Raw genomic sequence first — 19,446 nt, 5'->3', positions numbered from 1 at the left:
GTAGAAAGAAAATAGTTCCCACATGAAACTGCTCACAACAAGGTCTGTGGATTATCTTGAGTAACTGAGTCATGGTTTCTGGAGAGACATACTGCTGTTGACTTTAAATGTACTCTTTTGCCTCTTTTTACTCGTTTTGAGCACTATAAGCTGAGTGCCATCTAGTTTCATTACATTGCAAAGAAGGCAGTCATCTCTACGGCTGATATCTCTAACACTCTGCAATTCACACCAAAATTATCTAGACTGATAAACTGCACTACAGGTAAGATGATAAATATATATTTTGAGGTGAACTGTCCTTTTAACAAGTATTGCTGGTCTTGGGTAAAAGCATAGATTGGACAGCTGTTCAGAACATGGAGATTTATTTGAAGACTTCTGTGCAGCATTGAGATAACGTAGTATTTGGAACATACTGACCTCTGATGTGTGTTTCCACACACTTCAAATTAATAACAGTATTGTTCACCACCCAAATAAATGTTTATTCATTTACATATTTATAAAGTTTTAAATCCAATCTTTAGGATTTCAATCACAGACTACTCTCAGGTCTACTCCACACTGGCTGATTTGTAAGGAGTTAATGACAATACATTAATTTCTCTGTACAGTATTTTTATATATTTCTTGACCCATTCTGACTATGCATTAAGAAATAAAGAAGGATGAATTTGTATAGTGCAAAAAAACCTTCACCATCTCCTACAGTTATAAACTGTCTATATGATACTATGTCAAAGGTTTAATCATGAGAATTTATGTCTACAGCAACGTTTGTGCTTAGTCCCAAAGATTTCACATGGACACCTGAATCACAAACTGTGGCTATCCTTCATACTGATTCTGTAATAATACACTGTGTGTTATGCATAATCCCAATGTCCCCACTTAAATATAGTATGTGATAATTAATTAAAATAAAATAATTGATAAAGATAAAAGAATTCTCTTTCGACACAGTGATTAAACTTAAATTCTCCCTCCTATCGTTTTCTGTGAATGCATGTGTGGCGGCCAAGACGGTCGACTGATTTGTTTGTGAGTGTCCCAGAAGTAACAGTTCAGTAACAACTGTTCATTTCTGGTTCTTGAGCAGTTCATCAATCTGGGTTTTGTACATGTTCTTCACATCTTCAAGGTCCAGTCTCAGCTCCTCTGCCTCCTCAGCCTTTTCTCCATACATCTGCAGGATGGTGTTGTGCCTCTGCTCCAGATCCTGCAATGCACAGCCACACTTATTAGAAGAACCTCTGCAAATACAGCATTAAAGCTGTAGCTGGTAACTTTAATAAATAGTAACTTTTTTTCATATTTGCTGAAACTGTCATTACATTCACACAGCACTAAATAAGACAGATAATCTGTGGAAAAAAAGTGGGTTGGGGTCCACTCTGAATGGACCACACGTGACTTGCGAACATGTCAAGTTTATTTAAAAAAACACTTTATTTTTAAGTACAGCAAATTTCTGGCACAGATCTTTTATTTCAAAGAACCGTTTCCTGCTGTAGAGCGTATGACTAACGGACAGCTACTTGACAGAGACAGCAAACTAGCTAAACGACATGACCAAACCCAAGTATGATGCCAAATGTATTACACTGTGTTGACCTTGAACTAATGACTAAGGAGAAATCCGAGCCGCATGGCTAGACCAGTTGGGAACCACTGTTTTGTTGTACAGTTTAGTTGTAAAATGAAAAACTTTATTACCTGGCCGCCATGTTGGATACAGTCAAATGGGAGTACCTAGCACCGCCCACCAGCTGGACCAACTTTCTCATTTTACAGCTAAACAGTACACTAAAATATGTTCTGAAAACATTTGAGGTGAGAAATAGGCAATGCATTAACAGAATCTTGATTCACATTTGATCAGCGCTGCCTAGTTTGACAGTTTGACCACAGTTCATGGATTCAGACAGCTGACAGCTGAGTTACACATCCCTTGGCTGCGTTTGAGACTTCTCTGCTCTGATTTGTCGATGCGAACCTCGCTGTAGTCTGATTCGAGCCAATTCCAATAGAGGCAGTAGGAGGGGAGGAGGAGAATGATTTTTTTTTACAGACTATCTGTCTCATGTGGTTCTTTCAGAATATAGTGACAGTTTCAGTGAATATGACACAAAGATATTTTTCTAAAAGTTAGTTACTGTATCTTCAAAGTAGCCTCTGTTTGCTTACACAGCCCTTACCTTGAGTTGAACTTTCAGCTTGGGGATCTCCTTCACCATCTCCTCCATCTCATCGTTTTGATTGGTGAGTCGGACCAGTTCTTCTGCCATCACAGAACGGCTCCTCTCTAGGCTGGAAATCTCAAGCTGCAACAAGGAGAGGACAGAAAGAGAGTAGTAAAGTAGTTACTGGGTACAATGCTGCCTTTTAGTGCAGAACGTGACTCTTTCTCTTTCTATCAAAATGTGAATTTTTCTGTTGATATGTGTTGTTTTTTTCTCCATTTCCATTTTTTCAACCTGATTTCACAGAAATATGTGAAATGACAACGGCTTCTTAACACAGCGTTATGTGGGGGTGGCAGGTAATGTGTTAAAATGACATGCCAGCACCATGGAAACAGTGCCAATGGATGTAAGCAGTTATGTGAAGTACATTAAGTTAAAATAAATCAACACTGACTTTTTGTTTCACACAGGACACCACCACTGTCCATCACCCCGACCCTCTTCCTATGCAGACTGTCTCGCTCCTTATACTACCTACTGGTGGTGCTGACATGTAGCAGAACCATCAAACTAATAAGTACAGTCTTAGGTAGCTTTACATGGGTTTATTCTGATGTGCTACCTGTAGTTGTGCCATCTCTCCTTCTCTGAGTTTGAGCTGAGACTGAAGGTTCTCTATGATGCTGGAGCCTCCAGACAGCCTGGCGGCCTCGTACAGGTTGGTCCCGCTCATCGACATAGACATGGTCATGTTACCCAGAGAGTGGTCTAAACAGTCATCCTGCAGGAGAGGAAAACAAAGTACAGGGCCGGTCAAGCTACACAAATCCAAGTGTGGACAATCTAATCTTGATTTCTAGATTGTAACATTTTTCAGAGTGTGTACCTGGGAAAGAATAGAAGTGTGTAGACCACCATTGTCTGCCCCACTGATGGAGCTGGAGCGAGACAGAGAGGGTGTGGACGAGGCTGGGGGCTCTCCTACAGAGTGAGTCATGGCCTTCCGCTCCTGATGGGGGAAAATTTCTTGACTATTAGAGAACAGACTTAAAGCATTTGAACTGTTGAAACTAAGAAAATTCTGATGAGATGAAACAGACTCAAGACTAATAAACTCTAAATTCTCCCAAACCTTTTCCTTGAGTGCCTCTTGTGCTAAGTAGCATTTCTTCTTCTCTTGCTCCACCTTCATCTTCTCCATCTCTAATTGATTGGTCAGCAGAAGCTGAAAGGAAGAAGCAAAAAGATGCTCATGAGGATTTTGTTTCGAAGAGATTAACAAGAGTAGGAAAGAGCATCATGGCACCTTTTCTTTCTTGGCCTCTTCTAGCATGCGGATGTGTTCTCCTCGTAGATTTTCCAAATCAACATGCTCCCTACAGTGAGATAACAAGCAACAAGTCACTACAATCAGCAGTATCAAAGATTCAAAACCAGTGAAATACCCCTCCAACATGCTTATAAATAAATTAAGTCAGCATAATGGTGTGAAATCTAATAACAATCCTCTTTTCCACTGAAGAAAGATCTACATTATTCCTTAAGCAGCCACAAGCTGTATACAGCATCAGCTTATGCAGTCATATTTTCACATTTTCTCACAGTCATGTGTGGGTAAGACGCTGCATAGGCATTTTATTACCTATATTGGATATATATTGGATATATTTTCTTCCTCTGTGTCACACTGTACACCATACATAATTTACACCTTTCTGTACATGATAAAAATGTTCCGAGCCAGCCAGGAGTCGAACCTAGAATCTTCTGATCCGTAGTCAGACGCGTTATCCATTGCGCCACTGGCCCAGTTGCAGCAGTCTTTCTTCTCACAAAAGATAACCCTGTGGCACAAAGGCCATGCGCTCACGCATGACTGCTTCTGTTAAGGGGGGAATCCCCCCAACTGTTGCCTCTCACGCTTACTCATAAATAGGTTGTGGTAAGACAAAAACACTTTCCAGGAAGCATTAGCATTACAAGGGGGGATGTGGTGACTGCATGCTTGCATCACTTTCACAACTTTCATTCTACCCAGAAAATAGAATAATTGCCTTGCACTTGTATGCCTCCACCAACAGTCAGGCTGCAGTTCTGCAGTTGCACTTTACATCCATGTCTGTCCAGACTCATATGTAGCCATGACAGTTGACAATGCTTCAAATATGGACATTGCTGCAAAGAAGCTTAGTGTTTTAAAACATGGATGCTTCACACACATCTTCAACGCAGCAGCACAGAAGATCTATACAATCTCCACAGCTTTTTAAAGCCTTTTTTGGTGACATCTCTCCAATTCTTGGGCATGTGCCAGAGTATCTGCACACAGCACAACGCCTGCTTTTTTTATAAGATTAAGAGGTATCACCTATGCTAATAGGTTACTTGTGATCAAGTGGGATTCATCAACCATAGACCTGGGTGAGAGCAGACTTGGATGCTTAAGAACGTTTATTGCACCTGCTGTTGACTTCTCTTTAATGATTAATTAAAAAAAATTCTCTTAACAGAACATTAAGAGAATGTTGCTGCTTGAGGCCCAATGACTGGTTAAATCTTATCATTTAACCTTATTGATTTAACTTTTAAGTTGTAATTTATTACCTGCTGCTCTCATCCTCAAGTTTCTCTCTCTTGGTCTTCTCAGCATCCAGCTGTGCCAGGAGTCTGGCCTTCTCCTGGCGAAACAGGGAATTCTGGGACTCCAGGGAGGCCAGCTGGGACTTAATGGACAGAAGGTCTTCTGTTGCGGATCGCTCCTTCTCCACAGCAACAGCTAGCTGTGCCTGGGCATCAGCTATTGAAAAGAAGAGGATGATCAAAAATGATGAGCTTTTTGCTCACCTTGTACAATACTGCATTTTGGTGTTTGTTTTACACACACATCTGAACTCCTGCCTCTTACCTAGCCTATCAGAGATGTTCTTCTCCAGTTTTTCCCAGGATGCCGTCTGTCCGCCCAGTGAAGCCTGTAAGTTCTCAATCTGTCGCAGCAAGGGCCGTGTTGCAGAGGTAACACTTTGACTGAGTTCCTGGTTCCTGGTCTCTGCTTCCTGAAGCCTCTGTAGAAGAAGAAAAGCCAAAATGGTGTGCATTACATGAGTGCTGTCCCAGTTATAACTACAGTTATTTTCACCTCTTGTAAAAGGGATCCAGCTTGGTAGGACAACTTCAAACCAGCATATAATGTTACCTGCTGCAGCTCACTGATCTCCTCTCTCAAGTAATCTTCTTTCCTTGCTTGCTGTTGCTCAGCCCTCTGTAGAGCCAGTCTCAGGTCAGCCACCTGTACACAACATTAAAAAGAGTTCATGAGGGACATCCTGTTAAAGTTAGTGTTTAAATAAATTCATAATGTAGGGAATTCAGCAAGGGTGGATCAATAAATCAGAAACTGCTCTGACTTACTTTCATTTTTGTGTATAATTAAAGAAACTACTAAACAAGTGTGCACAAAAACACTACAGTCACTGCTACACTGACACTGGTGACTTTTTCTAGCATCTCCAACAAAATCATCAAGAACATGCTGTAAACATTCACTATAACCCCTGCTCTGGTAGTGTCCCGTGACTTTGTGATTGAAAGCAGGCGTAGATGAACAAAATCTGGGTATAGTGAAAGAATCACACACCATTAACAATGCGTGCCTGTGTGACTGAGTAATAATAACATTTAATTGTTTGAGCGTGGGCCGCAGTGCCTCCTGCACCACGGGAAAACAAAATCAGTTGCGAATAATTGCAGCACCTCTGACTCACATTTAAGGATTAAGGTCTACTGAGGCTGCACCAAAGCCGACTGTAGTGTACGGTTAACATTAATGTATGCAAGGTGCTCTGGGATGCACACGCAGCAGCATAGTAGGTCTGATGAGCCTAAGTGTCTACAGCATGAGCCTGTGTTACCTGATTAGCAAGAGCCTCCTGTTGCATCCTGGCCTCCTCCTGGGCCTTCTCAAGAGCCAGACTCAGCTGCTCTTTGGCCTGGGTTTCCCTGCTAAGAATCGCTTCCTCCGCCTCACTGGCTTTGCTGACGTGCGCCTTGTGAAGTTCTGCCAGCTCCCTGACATCAGAGATGTAAAAGTTAGACCATCAGCATCATGACCCTATTACAGTGTTGTCCCTGTTTGTAGGAACAGTGGGACATTGTTGTTGTTTGGCTCTGTACCTTAGCACGCTGGATCTAAAATAAAAACCATGATAAATTTCAGACAAGGTAATTCAGGAAATACAATCGAAACAAGCTTATTCTCATAATACTGAGCAGAACATTTCCACAGTTACCGTGCCTTTTATTAATTCACCTGACTGAGGTGGCTCTCATATTCCAGCTGGCACAGAGGACAGAGTCGACACACAAAGCCAGCAGTCAGAGTATTTAGAATAAAACATTATAATAAGTTATCATTCATTCTCATTTTATTTTGATATATTTATAATCAAACACCAATGATCCAACCCGCATGTTGTTCTTTTCAAATCTAATAAACTTGAATAACAAGCAATAAATGTGTCACTTTCCAAATATTTACTCTGTCAGCTATGAAATAATATGACACGTAAAGTACAATACAATCACTGGCTTATGAAGTTAGATTTACAGTAAGAGCTCCTGTCATTAGTATTAAGTTTCAGCAAAGTGTGTGTGTTTACTTGTAAGAATTGTCCAGAGCAGCCTGGACGCTCCTGTTCTTCTCCTGCAGCTCATCAGAGTCTGTCTGCAGCCTGCTCAGCTCCTTCTCCTGCCGTTCCACCACAGCGTTCAGCTTCTTGATGTTCTCCCTGTGCTGTTTCTCCACCTCCTCCTTCCCATCTAGGACCTAAACACATATAACATGCTCAGACTTGTAGCCATTAATATATACTAAGTATAGTATTTAAGCTCATCATAGCTGACACTATACAGTCATAAAAAAATAACAAGTCTTTGGGGAAATACGAATCATGTTTTGCATGGGTTCATTATGGAAGGAAAAGAGATGGCGGTAATGAATCGTAGTAAACCAAAAACAAGTCCCATGCGTTGACATTATTTACTGCTTTTTCCAATGGCAAGCAAAAAAAAAATGTCAAAAAATGGAACAACAAAACAAAATGCTCTCAAAGCCATTTTATTTCACCTCCTAATAATACCAAACCCTGTCTGTTCAACCTTGCTTTTTCTTATTTAATTAATGTAAACACTTCAAAAATTAAAATGCTGCCAACTGATACAGAAGTTCAGTTTGAATGTGTCAACTAAAGTTAGCCTAAATTTGCCTGTGAAAAAGGAAGATCTAACCCCTAAAACCAATATTAACAATGTCCCCAACACATAACAGTCATTTAATTATGGCAGGCTATAAATTATTTCCGTGGTAAAACTGACATGTTTAACTGTGTGCTAAAGTCTGACCTGCTGCAGTTGCTTGAGCTCCTCCTCCTGCTCCTTGATCTTCCTCTGTTGCTTGGTGATCCTTGTGTCGCTCTCCTTCTCCTTCACACGCAGTTTCTTGATGATGTTGCTGTGCTGAAGCTGCTGCTTGGACAACTTTTCACCTAAAAGAGACAGAAATAAACATCTTCTGGTGAAATTAAATAAAGATGCTGAGTCCAACTACAGCCGAGAAATATCTCAGTAACAAGATATAAAGTCACCAGCTGTTCCTTAAACCACCTACACTCTACTCCTTCAACACTGAGATACATGCATGATTTCTTCCCTGATAGATTAATTGCTCAGAAGTTACTCTGACATTATGGTGGAGACACTTAGTCAATTAACTCAGGCAAATCCTTTAAGGGTTAGTGCTGCAAAAAGAAAATACACACATATTTGCGCGGGATCTCTGGCCTACACTTCAAGCCTTCTGTACGTCAACCACTTTGTAAATCTGCATCTAACTGAGATATGCTGGGACACCAGTTATTGTGGGACAACCTACCTCTTCACATGTATTTATCCTGGTGCTAATGATCTGTCTGGGTCAGTAGGTTGGTGGAGAGGAAGAATTATAGTTTGCTTCATAAAATAGTCTTACCTTCTTCCAGCAGGCCTCTGATCTGCTCTTCCTTCTCTCTGATGATCTCCATTGTATCACTGGAGTTAAGTCTTGTAGAAAGCTCTTCTCGCAAGCCCTTTATTTCCTGTAGCACAAAAAAATACTCTTCTTTGACATAGATACTCTGGACCTTAGATTTTGGATTTTAACATGAAAACAGATACATATGGGTTAGTTGTAAAAATAGTATACTACCAGGGCCTTTCTAGGTCTGAGAGAATTATCTAAACTTACTGCTGATGAGGAAAATAGAGCCACGGATCACTAATATGTAAATTACCTTCTTGGCTATGTCTCTTTCTTTGCAGGCCAGCTGAGCCTTCCTCTCTGCATCTGCGATGCGCTGGGTGAACTCATCCTTTAGGGACTGAACAGTAGAGCTCTCCTCCTTCAGGCTTATCACTTCACTAGAGGGTGGACAGAATCATTAGTGGAAGAGCTCATTGTCAAAATCTATAAAGCCTCAGGGCCGAGACAGCTTTTAAAACTACGCACAAGTGGATCATTTTAAGCATTTAACAAACACTGACTTAATAAAAACAGCACATGAAAATTCCAGCAGTATTTCTATAGTGTAGAGACAACAATAAAATAATAAATAAAAGGTACGTGGATAAATACTATTTAAAGTACTGCTGTAGCATAGAGGTATACGATGCAGAATTGTCAGTTACTGTTTGTAAACACGCTCACCAACGAAAGTCAAGACAGCCAAACACAGATTAACTCTCATTTGGAGTTTCACCTCAATAAATTTGTATTTTTACAGTGCTGTGTCTGTTGCGTGCCTTCTGCTTATGGTCTAGCACCTGGTCACAACCTTTATACCTTTATAAAGCCCTGACCTCACCTCAGCGTTGTGGGGGTACATGCCCATAGATGTCCCAAACACAGAGAACAAGAAGAAAACAAGTAAAAACAGGCAGAGGGCAGAGTCTCTGCAGAAAAATACACCACCACATACTTCTAGTGGGTCATAACTGATGATTGAGAGGGATTTCATATGAGTCTGTGCTTTGTTTTTTAGAAAAATCCTGCATAATATACCTTTAATGTACGAGTTCATAAACAACATAACACAGTGGTACTATGTTGTCTTGTCTGACCTGGATATCAGTGCAAACATTAGTCCCCTGGTCAAAAGAGGTTTCTTATCAACATTACTTGCAGTGCCATTGTGCACCAGGTGTGTGCGTGTGCCATATACTCACTCTTTGAGATTGTCACACAGCTCCTCCAGCCTGGCCTTCTCTTTGTTGGCTGTCAGCAGCTGAGACTCTCTCTTCTCAAGGCGACCTGACAGCTCATCAATGGCCTACAACATTTCCACAACATTAATAGCAGCTGAACAGAAGAGGCTAAAAATATAAACTTACTCACGAGGAAAGCAGTGTGGTAAATATACTGTGAGAGTTTCATGTTTGCCTTCATTTAACATAAAAATTCTGGGACTAATAGGAGAAATATTGATATTCAACCAATGTCTTTTAAAAGAAAACCCTGACAATACATCGGTAGATATTTCAAAATACACTAGTGTTCAATGGTCTTAAAACACATGGAAAAATTGGGATTAAAGCTATTAGACTAGCAAAGTTATATACTTCTATTTTGCATTCTGTGGAAGGCTATATAAAATACTGAGTCTGTTTCAACCCAACTGTTGTTATTTTTTCCAGTGTTGCACTGTGATAACTGCAGAGCTATAGTTACCTTTCAGTAAATTACTTATACATTACTTTTCAGAGCAGCATGAGAATTTTGCATGGTAGTATCTATAACAAGCATCCCTCATATTTGTTCATCAAAGCGTCTAGGCAAAGATATACAGTATATACTAGAGGTGTGATGTTTTTGAGGTTGAACAATAAACTGTGTATTCAACATGATCCACACAGCTATATGGACTTTGTAAACATACATAAATATCCTTTAATATGTACATAAAACAAATATTTACACTGCATCCAGCTTCAAAAGAATACATTAATAACTGATACCTTTTGCAGCTCCAGAATCTGAACTGTTGAGACACTTTTCATCTCTTCAGTGATTGGTGGAGTGATCTGTATTTCAGCTTTGGAGGTAGAATCCGACAGGGTGACATTAGCCTCAGATTCCTGTTCCGTCAAGTCTTCGGGCTGCTCACTATTAACAGGTGTTGCACTCCGTCCACTCTCCTCCATCTCATCCAGCGACTGCTCCCTCATGGTTTCTGTAAAGCCTTCTTCTTCCTCCTCTCCTACCTTCTCCACTACTCCATCTTCTTGCTTCTGACATACAGCTGTTAAAGGAGGAGGGCCTGCAGTGACAGACGCCAGTGTCCGACTGCCAGGGATCTCATCGTCTGAGTTAACCTCACTGACGCTCCGGCTGTCCAGTGACTGCACACTGAAAGAATCAATGCGCTCAAAGGCATCCGAGGAGGAGCCGCAGCTCTCTGTGAGTTTGGAATAGTCCTCCAGACGGGGGAAATCTCCGCAGGTGGAGGCAGTGAGAAGCTGGAAGGAGCCCTGCATTAAATGAAGGCCAGCCTTGCCCTCCCCTGTTTCCTGTCTGGAGCTGGCCGAGCTCTCACTCAACACAGACTCGTGGTCAAGCACTTCAATGTCACTGGTAGTAGACGTTCCTGAGGAGAAAGCGCTGACTGGAGGAGAGGGGGTATCATTTTGACGGTCCTCTCCCTTTGAGTCTTTATGCTCTATCAGTGCTTCCTTAGAGGGCGGGGAGGGCGAAGGATCAGACGGTGTAGTGCTCTTAGGTTCAGAGGTGACATTAGCAGGTTGAGATGAATCTGTGGTATCCTGCTCAGCCTGTTGATCTGACAGAGTCTTTGACTGCTCTGTTTTTGATTCTACAGGAACTGCAGAGCCAACATCTGTTTTTAGACCGCTCATTTTGCTGTCAGTGTTACAAGGAAGATCACTGGAAGAAGTTGTGGGAGAAACTGGCTGCAGGAGGATAGTGTCTGCATAAGGTGCTGCTGGTGAGGACTCAAGCTCAACTGGCTGGCTCTCAGCAACCGTCTGACTCTCATGAATCTCATCAGCAGGCGATGACTGTTGAGACTCCACTTCTTTTTGCGCCACAGCCTCTTTGTTTTTCTTGTTCTTCTCCTGAGGCCGCATTTGAGACTTAGTAGGAGGTACAGACACTACCTGGGTTTTGGTGACACCTTGTCCGTCTCCGGGTGGCAGAAAGGCACTGAAAAAGTTTTCTGATTCATCCACAACTGTGCGAGTGACAGGAGTAGTAATGGCCTCAGAGGAAGGAGGAGGAGTGGTGGTCTTTTCTTCAGGTGGTGCTTCCCACTGCGTCATCCCCCATCCTCCACTCAGTGACAGCTTTCCAGGTATTGTAACATCTGACAGGAAATAAATTGGACCAGTTGTAATAGTAACGTTAATCCCTTATTTACTTAAGGCAACATTAGCTTTCTCCACCCTGTGTCACACTACTCACCATCATAGGGCATTACAACTGTGTCACCCCATTGGTCCTCTTCTTTGATATCCAGAACTCGGTCGATGGACTTCTGAGCTGTTGTTAAAGCTTGTTTAGCAAAGCTGGACAGGTGAGACGCGTTAAACCAACTCATCTTTGACTGTTCGGCTAGCTAGCTAGCACCAAGTCCACAAATTGTTACGCGGATCTTAAAAGGAATTTGGCGTCACCACACAAAACACGGTCACTTGAACTGTGACTACATTTCTCAACGATAACCTAACGCGAACAATTTCGCAATTTAATTTTTTTTTGCTCTGTCCAGAAAAGCTTTGTGGACAGCTAGCTACCACTTGGCTAGTTAGCACAGCTGTAACGTTAGTGTACAGGAACAGCTTTAAACCCAGATACAGTTACAGCTCGCAAACTGGCCAGTTGGCAGTCAAAATTTCATACTTTCCTATGTAGAAATACGAGTATATCTAATGCCGTGTCTAGAACTCTGCCACAACTATCAAAGCAAACCCATTCCCGTGCCTAATCCATCTTTTTTCGGCTCCTTTGCTCGGCCGTCATCGTTTGTTTTGGTCGCTCTCAACTTGTAGCCCTGCTGCTACCGTTAGCCTCCTCGAGACTTCCTTTCCACGTAGCATCATGACGTCATGATCCGGTCTGACTCGGCTTGACATGCTGAGTTAGTCAAATAAATAAATAAATAAATAAATAAGCCGATAGTGGTATTAGACAAAATATACCCAACAAAATGTATTTTTCAAGGTTTTTTTAGACGCTGTTAACAAACGTACTTTCTGCTCGAACAAGGAAGTATAATATTGTGTTAGTTTTTGGAAATATATTATATTATATTATGCACTGTGTTAAAAACATGCAATTGTTATTGATGGTAAAAATGACATCACTTACTTTGAATGTGATAACAATATATGTGCTATTGTTAACTTTTTATTTCCTTATTATGGAAATTTCATATTCATAAAGATAAATTTCTTACATCTCATCTTTTGTTTGTGACATTGAATGTTGAGTCTCACACTAAGTAAAAAATCCATGACTTGCCAAAAATTTACTGAGATGTTTGCTTGATGATGTCTGCCACCTAAATTATCCTTATTTGACATTTATCATTATTTTTAATTCTGTTATTATCATCAATATTGGGCTATTCTTCCTTTGCCAATTAAACTGGTATGCCTGTACATGCTTCTAACTTATTAAAGAGGAAAATGCTGATGAAATTCTAGTCAGCGGATCGAATCCTCCACCATGCATTTTTAATTTTTCAAGTATTTACCTTCCCAATTATGGGACTGAAGATTTTTACATAATGCAATTCACAGATATTATGCAATTCACTTTATTTATAAAGACCAGTATCACAAATCATAATTTGCCTCAGAGGGATTTAGAGCATACAATGTCCCTCTGTCACTCACAGCAGATTAGAAAAAACTCCCCCCAAAAACCCTTAAACTAGCAAAGATGAAGCATGGAATATTAATGAATATTATTAACTCAATACATTTATGTTTAAGCTTTTTTTTTAATGTTAGTCGATACCTTAAAATTGAGTGTTCAGTTTATACTGATTGATGGAAACAGTCAGCCTCTAAAGCAAAGTACAACACAAAGTTTCACTCCCACATATTAATGTTGGTACATAAAGACAGAAACTTTGTAAGAAAATCATTTTTTTATTCCAGTTCACACATCATTATCAGTGTCAGTTGGTCACCACTTCAATGGCTACTAAAACTAAAAAAATGTTGGAATAAATAAATATTCAAAACCAGAACATGTACAGACAACATTTTCCAAAGTAACCAATGCTTGTCGCTGTGTTTGCACATAGCATGCTTTAGGTTGTAGTGCAGATGAACACATTAATGCAGAAATCCTCAGTATTTCCAAACAATATATCAGCAAAGGATGGTAAAAAGTATGGACAATGATTTTGGCTTTTCAGTGCAAAACATTAACTTAAGTCAATAAGTACATTAAACAATTCAATTAGCTACACTCAATTACACTGTGACTGAATACACTGTAAACCGTTGTAGTTTTTAGGCCATTTAAATATTCTGCATCGAGTCATAGTTGGCCAAGAAACAAGAATGACATAAACTGGTTGTGGGAGTGTTTAAGTTGATCCTATGAGGTAAAGCAGAGTCTGAACAACATGGTCTGGGGCGTGGTGGCATCAGCTACTGCCAGCTCTTGTCCGTCAGTCAGTCCCAGCTCTGGAAAAAACATGTTCATAACATAAGTGAGTCAGTGTATTCACAGTGTTCTCATTTCACCAATTCAGAGTGTAGAGTGTGCCATATCCAGGAAACATATTCATTAAATAAAGCGCCTCACCCTTTAGGGTTTTGGACAGATTTGGCCGCGTCCTCTGTTCAATTGAAGCGACAGACTGAAACAAAAAAAAAAACAAAAAAAACTGAAGGTCAGCCAAAACCAAAACTTGCATGATATCCTACTGTCATTAGGACACTGCAGAATCACATGAATTGATAGTGTAAATGAAACCAGAGGTTAATTACCTGTAAATATAATGTTTTGTTCTTTCCATCCACTGTTGCAGTTATAGCAGGTGATTTCATTTGTCTGGGGAAAAAATCATTGTAATTGGTTGATGAAAACAGTGCATAATGCTCTTCTAAAAATATAACCATACACAGAGCACAGGGGTGGTACAGTGCAGTATCTAGTAATAAATCATAATAAGGCAGACAAACTTACAGGGAGGCACTCTCAGTCAGATAGTCCAACATCTCCTGGAGTTTGGAAGATGGAGAAAAGTGCAGGTCCAGAGGTATCTGGCTGCAGGCTGAACAGTCCTCCTGCATCAGAAATAAACATACACGTTTCACAAAAAGGCAACTTTATCACTGTAGCTAGCAAGAAGCAGAAGACGAAATTCAGGGACAAACCTTTCGTTCTGCTTCAAAAGTGTAGGTGTAGAGGCCGTCAACGTCATTGAAGACCATGTAGTTATTGAGAGGTGTATAGGCACTGTAGATGCAAAAGATAATACAATGAAAAGCGATGACAGGCGCACGCTGTTTACGCAGATCTTCACTTTGTGTATATGGCTGCTTAGCAGAACCTGCAAGCTCACCTTGACGCTAGTTTGAAAACTTCTGTTGCACAAGCAGCTGGGTAAAACAAACCAAAAATAACAGTTATATCCGGGTAGACAGTTGTGTTTACACAAAGTCAACATACTCAGTGCTGTTTGGAAATGATTAACTGGCAGGGCATGAAACTGGCATGGCATAAAATCTTTTATAAAGGCATCAGGTCCACAGATCTCGACTAACACACCTTTGCTTTTTTTCAGTTTAGTCACTTACCAGCTATGACAGCATTTGTGGACGCTACAGCTGGGATTATCCTCTTTACAACACCTGCAACATTTAAATAGAATATAGAAAATAAAGTCATATTTATTTCCATGGCACGTTTAAAACAACGTGAGCTGGACAAAGTGCTTTACAAAAATAGGCAGCAAGGCCACAAAATCATGCATATACTCAGGCAGAGACTATGATAAAATTGATGAGTGATGCAAAAACTTATAAACAATCATCATAAAAAGCCAATTAGTGGGGGCAATATAAGTACATTCAGACACTAAGAAAAGAGGTGGGGCCTTGAGCTGTACTTTGAACGACTCAGGGCAGTTTGTTCGACAGACAAGAGGCCTGCAAATGAGAAAGTGCAGTCGCCACTGAGCTTTCGCCAAGCCCAAGGAACAATCAAAAGTGACTGGTCAGAGGACTTAGTGACCTAGCAAGTTATGTGGGTTTTGCTTACTCCTAAAAATGGACAATCAAAGACGTAAAAGCTTCATATACATGTGCTGATCAAAGGAAACCTCAATAAAATATGTTTGTTGCAATGTTTTACCCTTTTTCTTGCACAAAAAGAAACAGTGTTTTAGAGACACAGACAAAGGTACCAAACAGTAGCAAATGTACTTTGGCTCATCTCTCAGCGGAGCTGCAAGAAAAGTAACAGTGTTCTGGTTGTGACAGATAGGTGAAAACAGAGAGATGAATGACTGCTATGTGTGCTCACCCTGGGTTAGTCTGTATGTGACTCCTGTTATATTGAATTCTGCTGCCCTCTCCAGGGATTTCTGGTACACCCACTGGATGTGCTCTGGGTCATCCCCATCCAGGACCACACCATCTAATCCATAAACACACACACACACACACACACACACACAATAAAGAACTTAACTTTACTTGTTTGTAAAGGTCTTGTGAGTTAGGGGGCAGGTTTACTTAAAAATCATTCTACACATACCATTACACACAAACATTAGAGCAATCTATAGACATAATAACAGCAGTGTTGATTTATACCTCCGAAGGGTGTCTCTTTGGGCCACAACAGAATCCGGACATACTCAATGCAATGTTCTGGCAAACGAGGCATGGAGGCTATTGTACACATGGGGAAGTTGATCTACAAAGACAGGTGTATTTTAGCAACAACAAACTGACCAAATATTGTTTCTGTAAGACCACTAAGTCGTGCTTGTAAACATAATTTCATAAAAAAAAATGCTAACTTACCTGTGGAGGGTAAAGCTCAAGGGTACAGTCGATGCAGGCGGTCATGCCAGGGAGAATGACTCTGGCATTGCCTTTAAAGCCTTCAGTCCCACCATCAATTAGAGGAATGATGGAACTTGGGTTTAACACACCGTCCTCATACACCAGCAATGACAGCTGCACAGGAAGACAAAGGGATTGCTTGTGATTAACATGTTCCCTTTGGCACATCTTACACTTTTTACCATTTTTAAATAGAAGCAGAGAAAAAAAATCTTTGCAAAAGTACTGTGAGCAAAGACTGCAGTGAAGAGGAATAACTTACCAGCATACCATTCATCCACCTCCTGGCAACTATAGAGTCCAGTCCACAGACAATTATATGGAATTCTAAGTGTAAACAGAAAGATGAATGAATTCAAATCTAATATCTTATGATGGCGTAGTTAAAGCAGCGGGAGTGTAACAAAATCTCATCCTGCATAAAGTAATGCACTGTTTGTATTATAGCGCTGAATAACTGAACACAGTGGCTATGTGAGCAGAGGGGGAACAGAGTGTTGTGAACTGGCTTTTTAGTTATCGAAAAAAAAAAGTGTTTATCGAAATAACAGCCAGCTTGGCAATTGAAATTAATTATTGGCTGTTGTTAACCATATGAATGGCTTTTTTCTCTGTGTCTCCTGGTCACAGGTAGTTTATTTTTAGTGAAAACTATTGTGAGTGTATCAAATCTTGAGCGCTGTATCATAAGCTGACTGAACTGTTACAAATCTTCCAACAAGACATTTGGAAAGTTGGGACTGAATAGTCCTAGAGACACTTACGTCTGTAGAATGTTTCATCTAAGTCTTGAATTTTCTTAAAATGTCTGCACAGAGCATTAAGGAGAAGTTCATGTTTGGACAAAATGTTCACTGTCTCTCACAACCCCAGAACTCATGTAGGTTGTGGTTTGGGCTTTTTAAACAACTGCATTTATATGAAGCATCTAAAATCTTGCAACTGTTGTTCAGCCAAAAGGATACGGGACTACACAGCATCCAGGTATGCGGCTGTTGACGAAATCAGCTGCAACGTCCGCCTTGGGCCGACCTACATCTTTTGGTCTGGTTAAAATTGCACACATATTAATAGAACATAACTGATTGCTTCAAATCTAACATTAAACAACAATACAGGTCAGAAATTCACATGGAATTTTTTACATGATTATACTGACCTGAAGAGGAACTGACGATTCAGGTTTGACACATCAATGGTGTCCATATCAACAACATGAATGTTGCGAAATCCTGACAAGGCCTGAGCCACAACATGAACAAAAGCAACAAAACAAAACAGACTGAAGCACAATTTACACCTTAAAATGCTTAAAATGCAATAACAATAGTGATCATACCAGGTCTTTCAGCAGCTCACATCCCAGACCACCAGCACCAATGACCAGGATTTTGCAGGTTTCTAGCATAAACTGCAATGACTGTGGTGAGAGGTGACAGAGACAGTATATATTAGAGAAACCTCAGACAGCACAGGACAGATCAAATAAATTAAAAACTTGAATCAACTGCTCCTTTTAATTGTTACCTCTGTGCTGGGTTCAAAGTCAGGATGCGTGAAGGGCCCTGACCTCTCCAGAAACTTTTTGATATGGTTCCACCGTCCCTCCCACTCACAGCTGCATCCACTGCCTCCATCAACCACCATCCTGTAACACAAATGTGTCCATTTAGGATGTCTCATCAGCAGTATTTAATGGCAGACGGCCTGCATAATACTGTATGGTTTGATCTTACACAAAAACTCATGCAGGACAACGAATCAAGCTGTAATATTGTTCACTGCAAATCATGCAATAGTTTAAGAAGTTCAATAATACTGTATTAACATTCACTTGTGTTTTGATGTCTGCCCTTGTCTGCTCTCACATGTGCAACATTTTGTCATATAACCACTGCATTAAAATGAGGTAAAACTGAATATTTCTGACAGGTGGGCGTTTCTAACCCTGTGGCATTTTACTAGCCTTTCCTGCCTGGACAGCTCCCGGCAGCTAGGCTAGGTGAGCAGCTAGCACGTCAACAGTGAGAAGGTACAGTGAAGACCTAACTTTGCATAGAGGTTTAAGATACCACAACATTTTGACTGTATAGACGTGTTAGCTACTCACGACCAACGACCAAAGTCTGCCTGTAGCCGAGCTGTCGGTGTACTCTGTGTACAGCCAATGTTACAGTTAGCTCCTCCAGCTAACGTTAGCTAGCATTAACCTTCCTCCTGTCTGGTAACCTCAAACCTTCCGCCAGTTCTACCAATTCATCACTAACTTCTCAGTCAGCTCCACTACTCTCCCTCTTTTCTTCTCCCTAAAAAGAGAGAATAAAAGAAGGTTCATTCATGCTGTGCTTTCGTAGGTTAATGAGATTTGAAAGCATCTTTTCGGGCAGTTAATGACTGTGTTTCTTGCTTGTTTCTTCGGCAGCTACTTACGGCTCATCCGTGTCCGCCATGTTTAGCTACTTAAGCGACTTCAAATGCCGAAGTTAGCGTAGTAAATACAATGTCTCTGAACAGTAATATCAAAATAGTCTCCAAGAAAAATGAAGATTTAGAGGCGGTTTTAATCTGAGACCAACAGAGCTATTATGTCGTATAGCTAGGCCCCAGAGAATATAAAAAGCACATGAGCTAATTTAGGATTAGCCATATAGTTTTAGTGGAATATCAATATTTCCGATAGCTGTGAAGGCAGCATTGTCAACAGTCCACTATAAAGGCGGCAAGTACACCATAGATCCAACAGGTGGCAGCATTTACCCTTTATTTTTGTATGGCTCAGATGTACAATACACCACTGAGCAAGCACACCTACTACACATTATATCAAGCTGTATTTCTGTCACACATGTTAATAATTTAAAGTGTGTTTGGCACAAATATCCAAATGTTGGCACCTTTCATACAAGATGACTTTATAATAATGTTGGACACTGGAGCAGTGAGTTTAATGATGGCAAAGCAAGTTAAATAAATGACTACAGCAGTTACTTGACAATTGCTCTGCTCTGTATGGTTCAGCCCTATAACTTTAGCAATCGTCTATAAAACATGTTAACAGTCAAGGAGGGACTGGAAGACAGAAGTCCATTTGAGGTAAACAACCCTGTTTTAAGAGCAG

The 19,446-nt window shown here is 40.5% G+C and overlaps 2 protein-coding genes and 1 non-coding gene across 5 annotated transcripts; all 3 read right to left on the bottom strand.

Moving 5' to 3' along the window:
* Window positions 1–351: 351 nt before the first annotated feature.
* Window positions 352–12,301, bottom strand: tmf1 (TATA element modulatory factor 1). The gene is made up of 17 exons (XM_049580800.1): window positions 11,695–12,301; window positions 10,233–11,596; window positions 9,444–9,547; window positions 8,513–8,639; window positions 8,212–8,317; window positions 7,587–7,729; window positions 6,845–7,011; window positions 6,098–6,254; window positions 5,383–5,475; window positions 5,095–5,251; window positions 4,794–4,986; window positions 3,496–3,565; window positions 3,322–3,414; window positions 3,076–3,198; window positions 2,812–2,970; window positions 2,202–2,327; window positions 352–1,222 (listed from the first exon to the last, which is right to left on the bottom strand). Exons 1-17 carry the CDS (start codon window positions 11,828–11,830, stop codon window positions 1,082–1,084), a joined length of 3,459 nt encoding a protein of 1,152 aa, XP_049436757.1. The 5' UTR covers window positions 11,831–12,301; the 3' UTR covers window positions 352–1,081.
* Window positions 3,926–3,998, bottom strand: trnar-acg (transfer RNA arginine (anticodon ACG)). The gene has a single exon. It is a non-coding gene; the product is annotated as a tRNA-Arg (tRNA).
* Window positions 12,302–13,368: 1,067 nt separating the features above from the next.
* On the bottom strand, window positions 13,369–18,805 carry uba3 (ubiquitin-like modifier activating enzyme 3). Of its 3 annotated transcripts, XM_049584725.1 has the most exons (18): window positions 18,759–18,778; window positions 18,596–18,634; window positions 17,856–17,976; window positions 17,668–17,748; window positions 17,488–17,570; window positions 17,294–17,374; window positions 17,093–17,136; window positions 16,591–16,655; window positions 16,287–16,442; window positions 16,074–16,176; window positions 15,781–15,894; window positions 15,054–15,107; window positions 14,819–14,855; window positions 14,631–14,712; window positions 14,440–14,540; window positions 14,241–14,304; window positions 14,056–14,110; window positions 13,369–13,934 (listed from the first exon to the last, which is right to left on the bottom strand). In XM_049584725.1, the coding sequence occupies exons 1-18, from the start codon at window positions 18,776–18,778 to the stop codon at window positions 13,846–13,848; spliced, it is 1,389 nt and encodes a 462-aa protein (XP_049440682.1). In that variant the 3' UTR covers window positions 13,369–13,845. The 3 variants fall into 3 exon arrangements, with proteins under 3 accessions (XP_049440682.1, XP_049440690.1, XP_049440674.1); XM_049584733.1 differs by lacking the exon at window positions 18,596–18,634 and having other exon boundaries at window positions 18,759–18,805; XM_049584717.1 differs by lacking the exon at window positions 18,759–18,778 and having other exon boundaries at window positions 18,596–18,739.
* Between the last annotated feature and the right edge of the window lie 641 nt (window positions 18,806–19,446).

This window comes from Epinephelus fuscoguttatus, linkage group LG1 (genome assembly GCF_011397635.1).
Source record: "Epinephelus fuscoguttatus linkage group LG1, E.fuscoguttatus.final_Chr_v1".
Classification (NCBI taxonomy): Eukaryota; Metazoa; Chordata; class Actinopteri; order Perciformes; family Serranidae; genus Epinephelus; species Epinephelus fuscoguttatus.
Note: the sequence above shows the minus strand (reverse complement) of the source record. Positions and strands in the feature narration are given on the sequence as shown.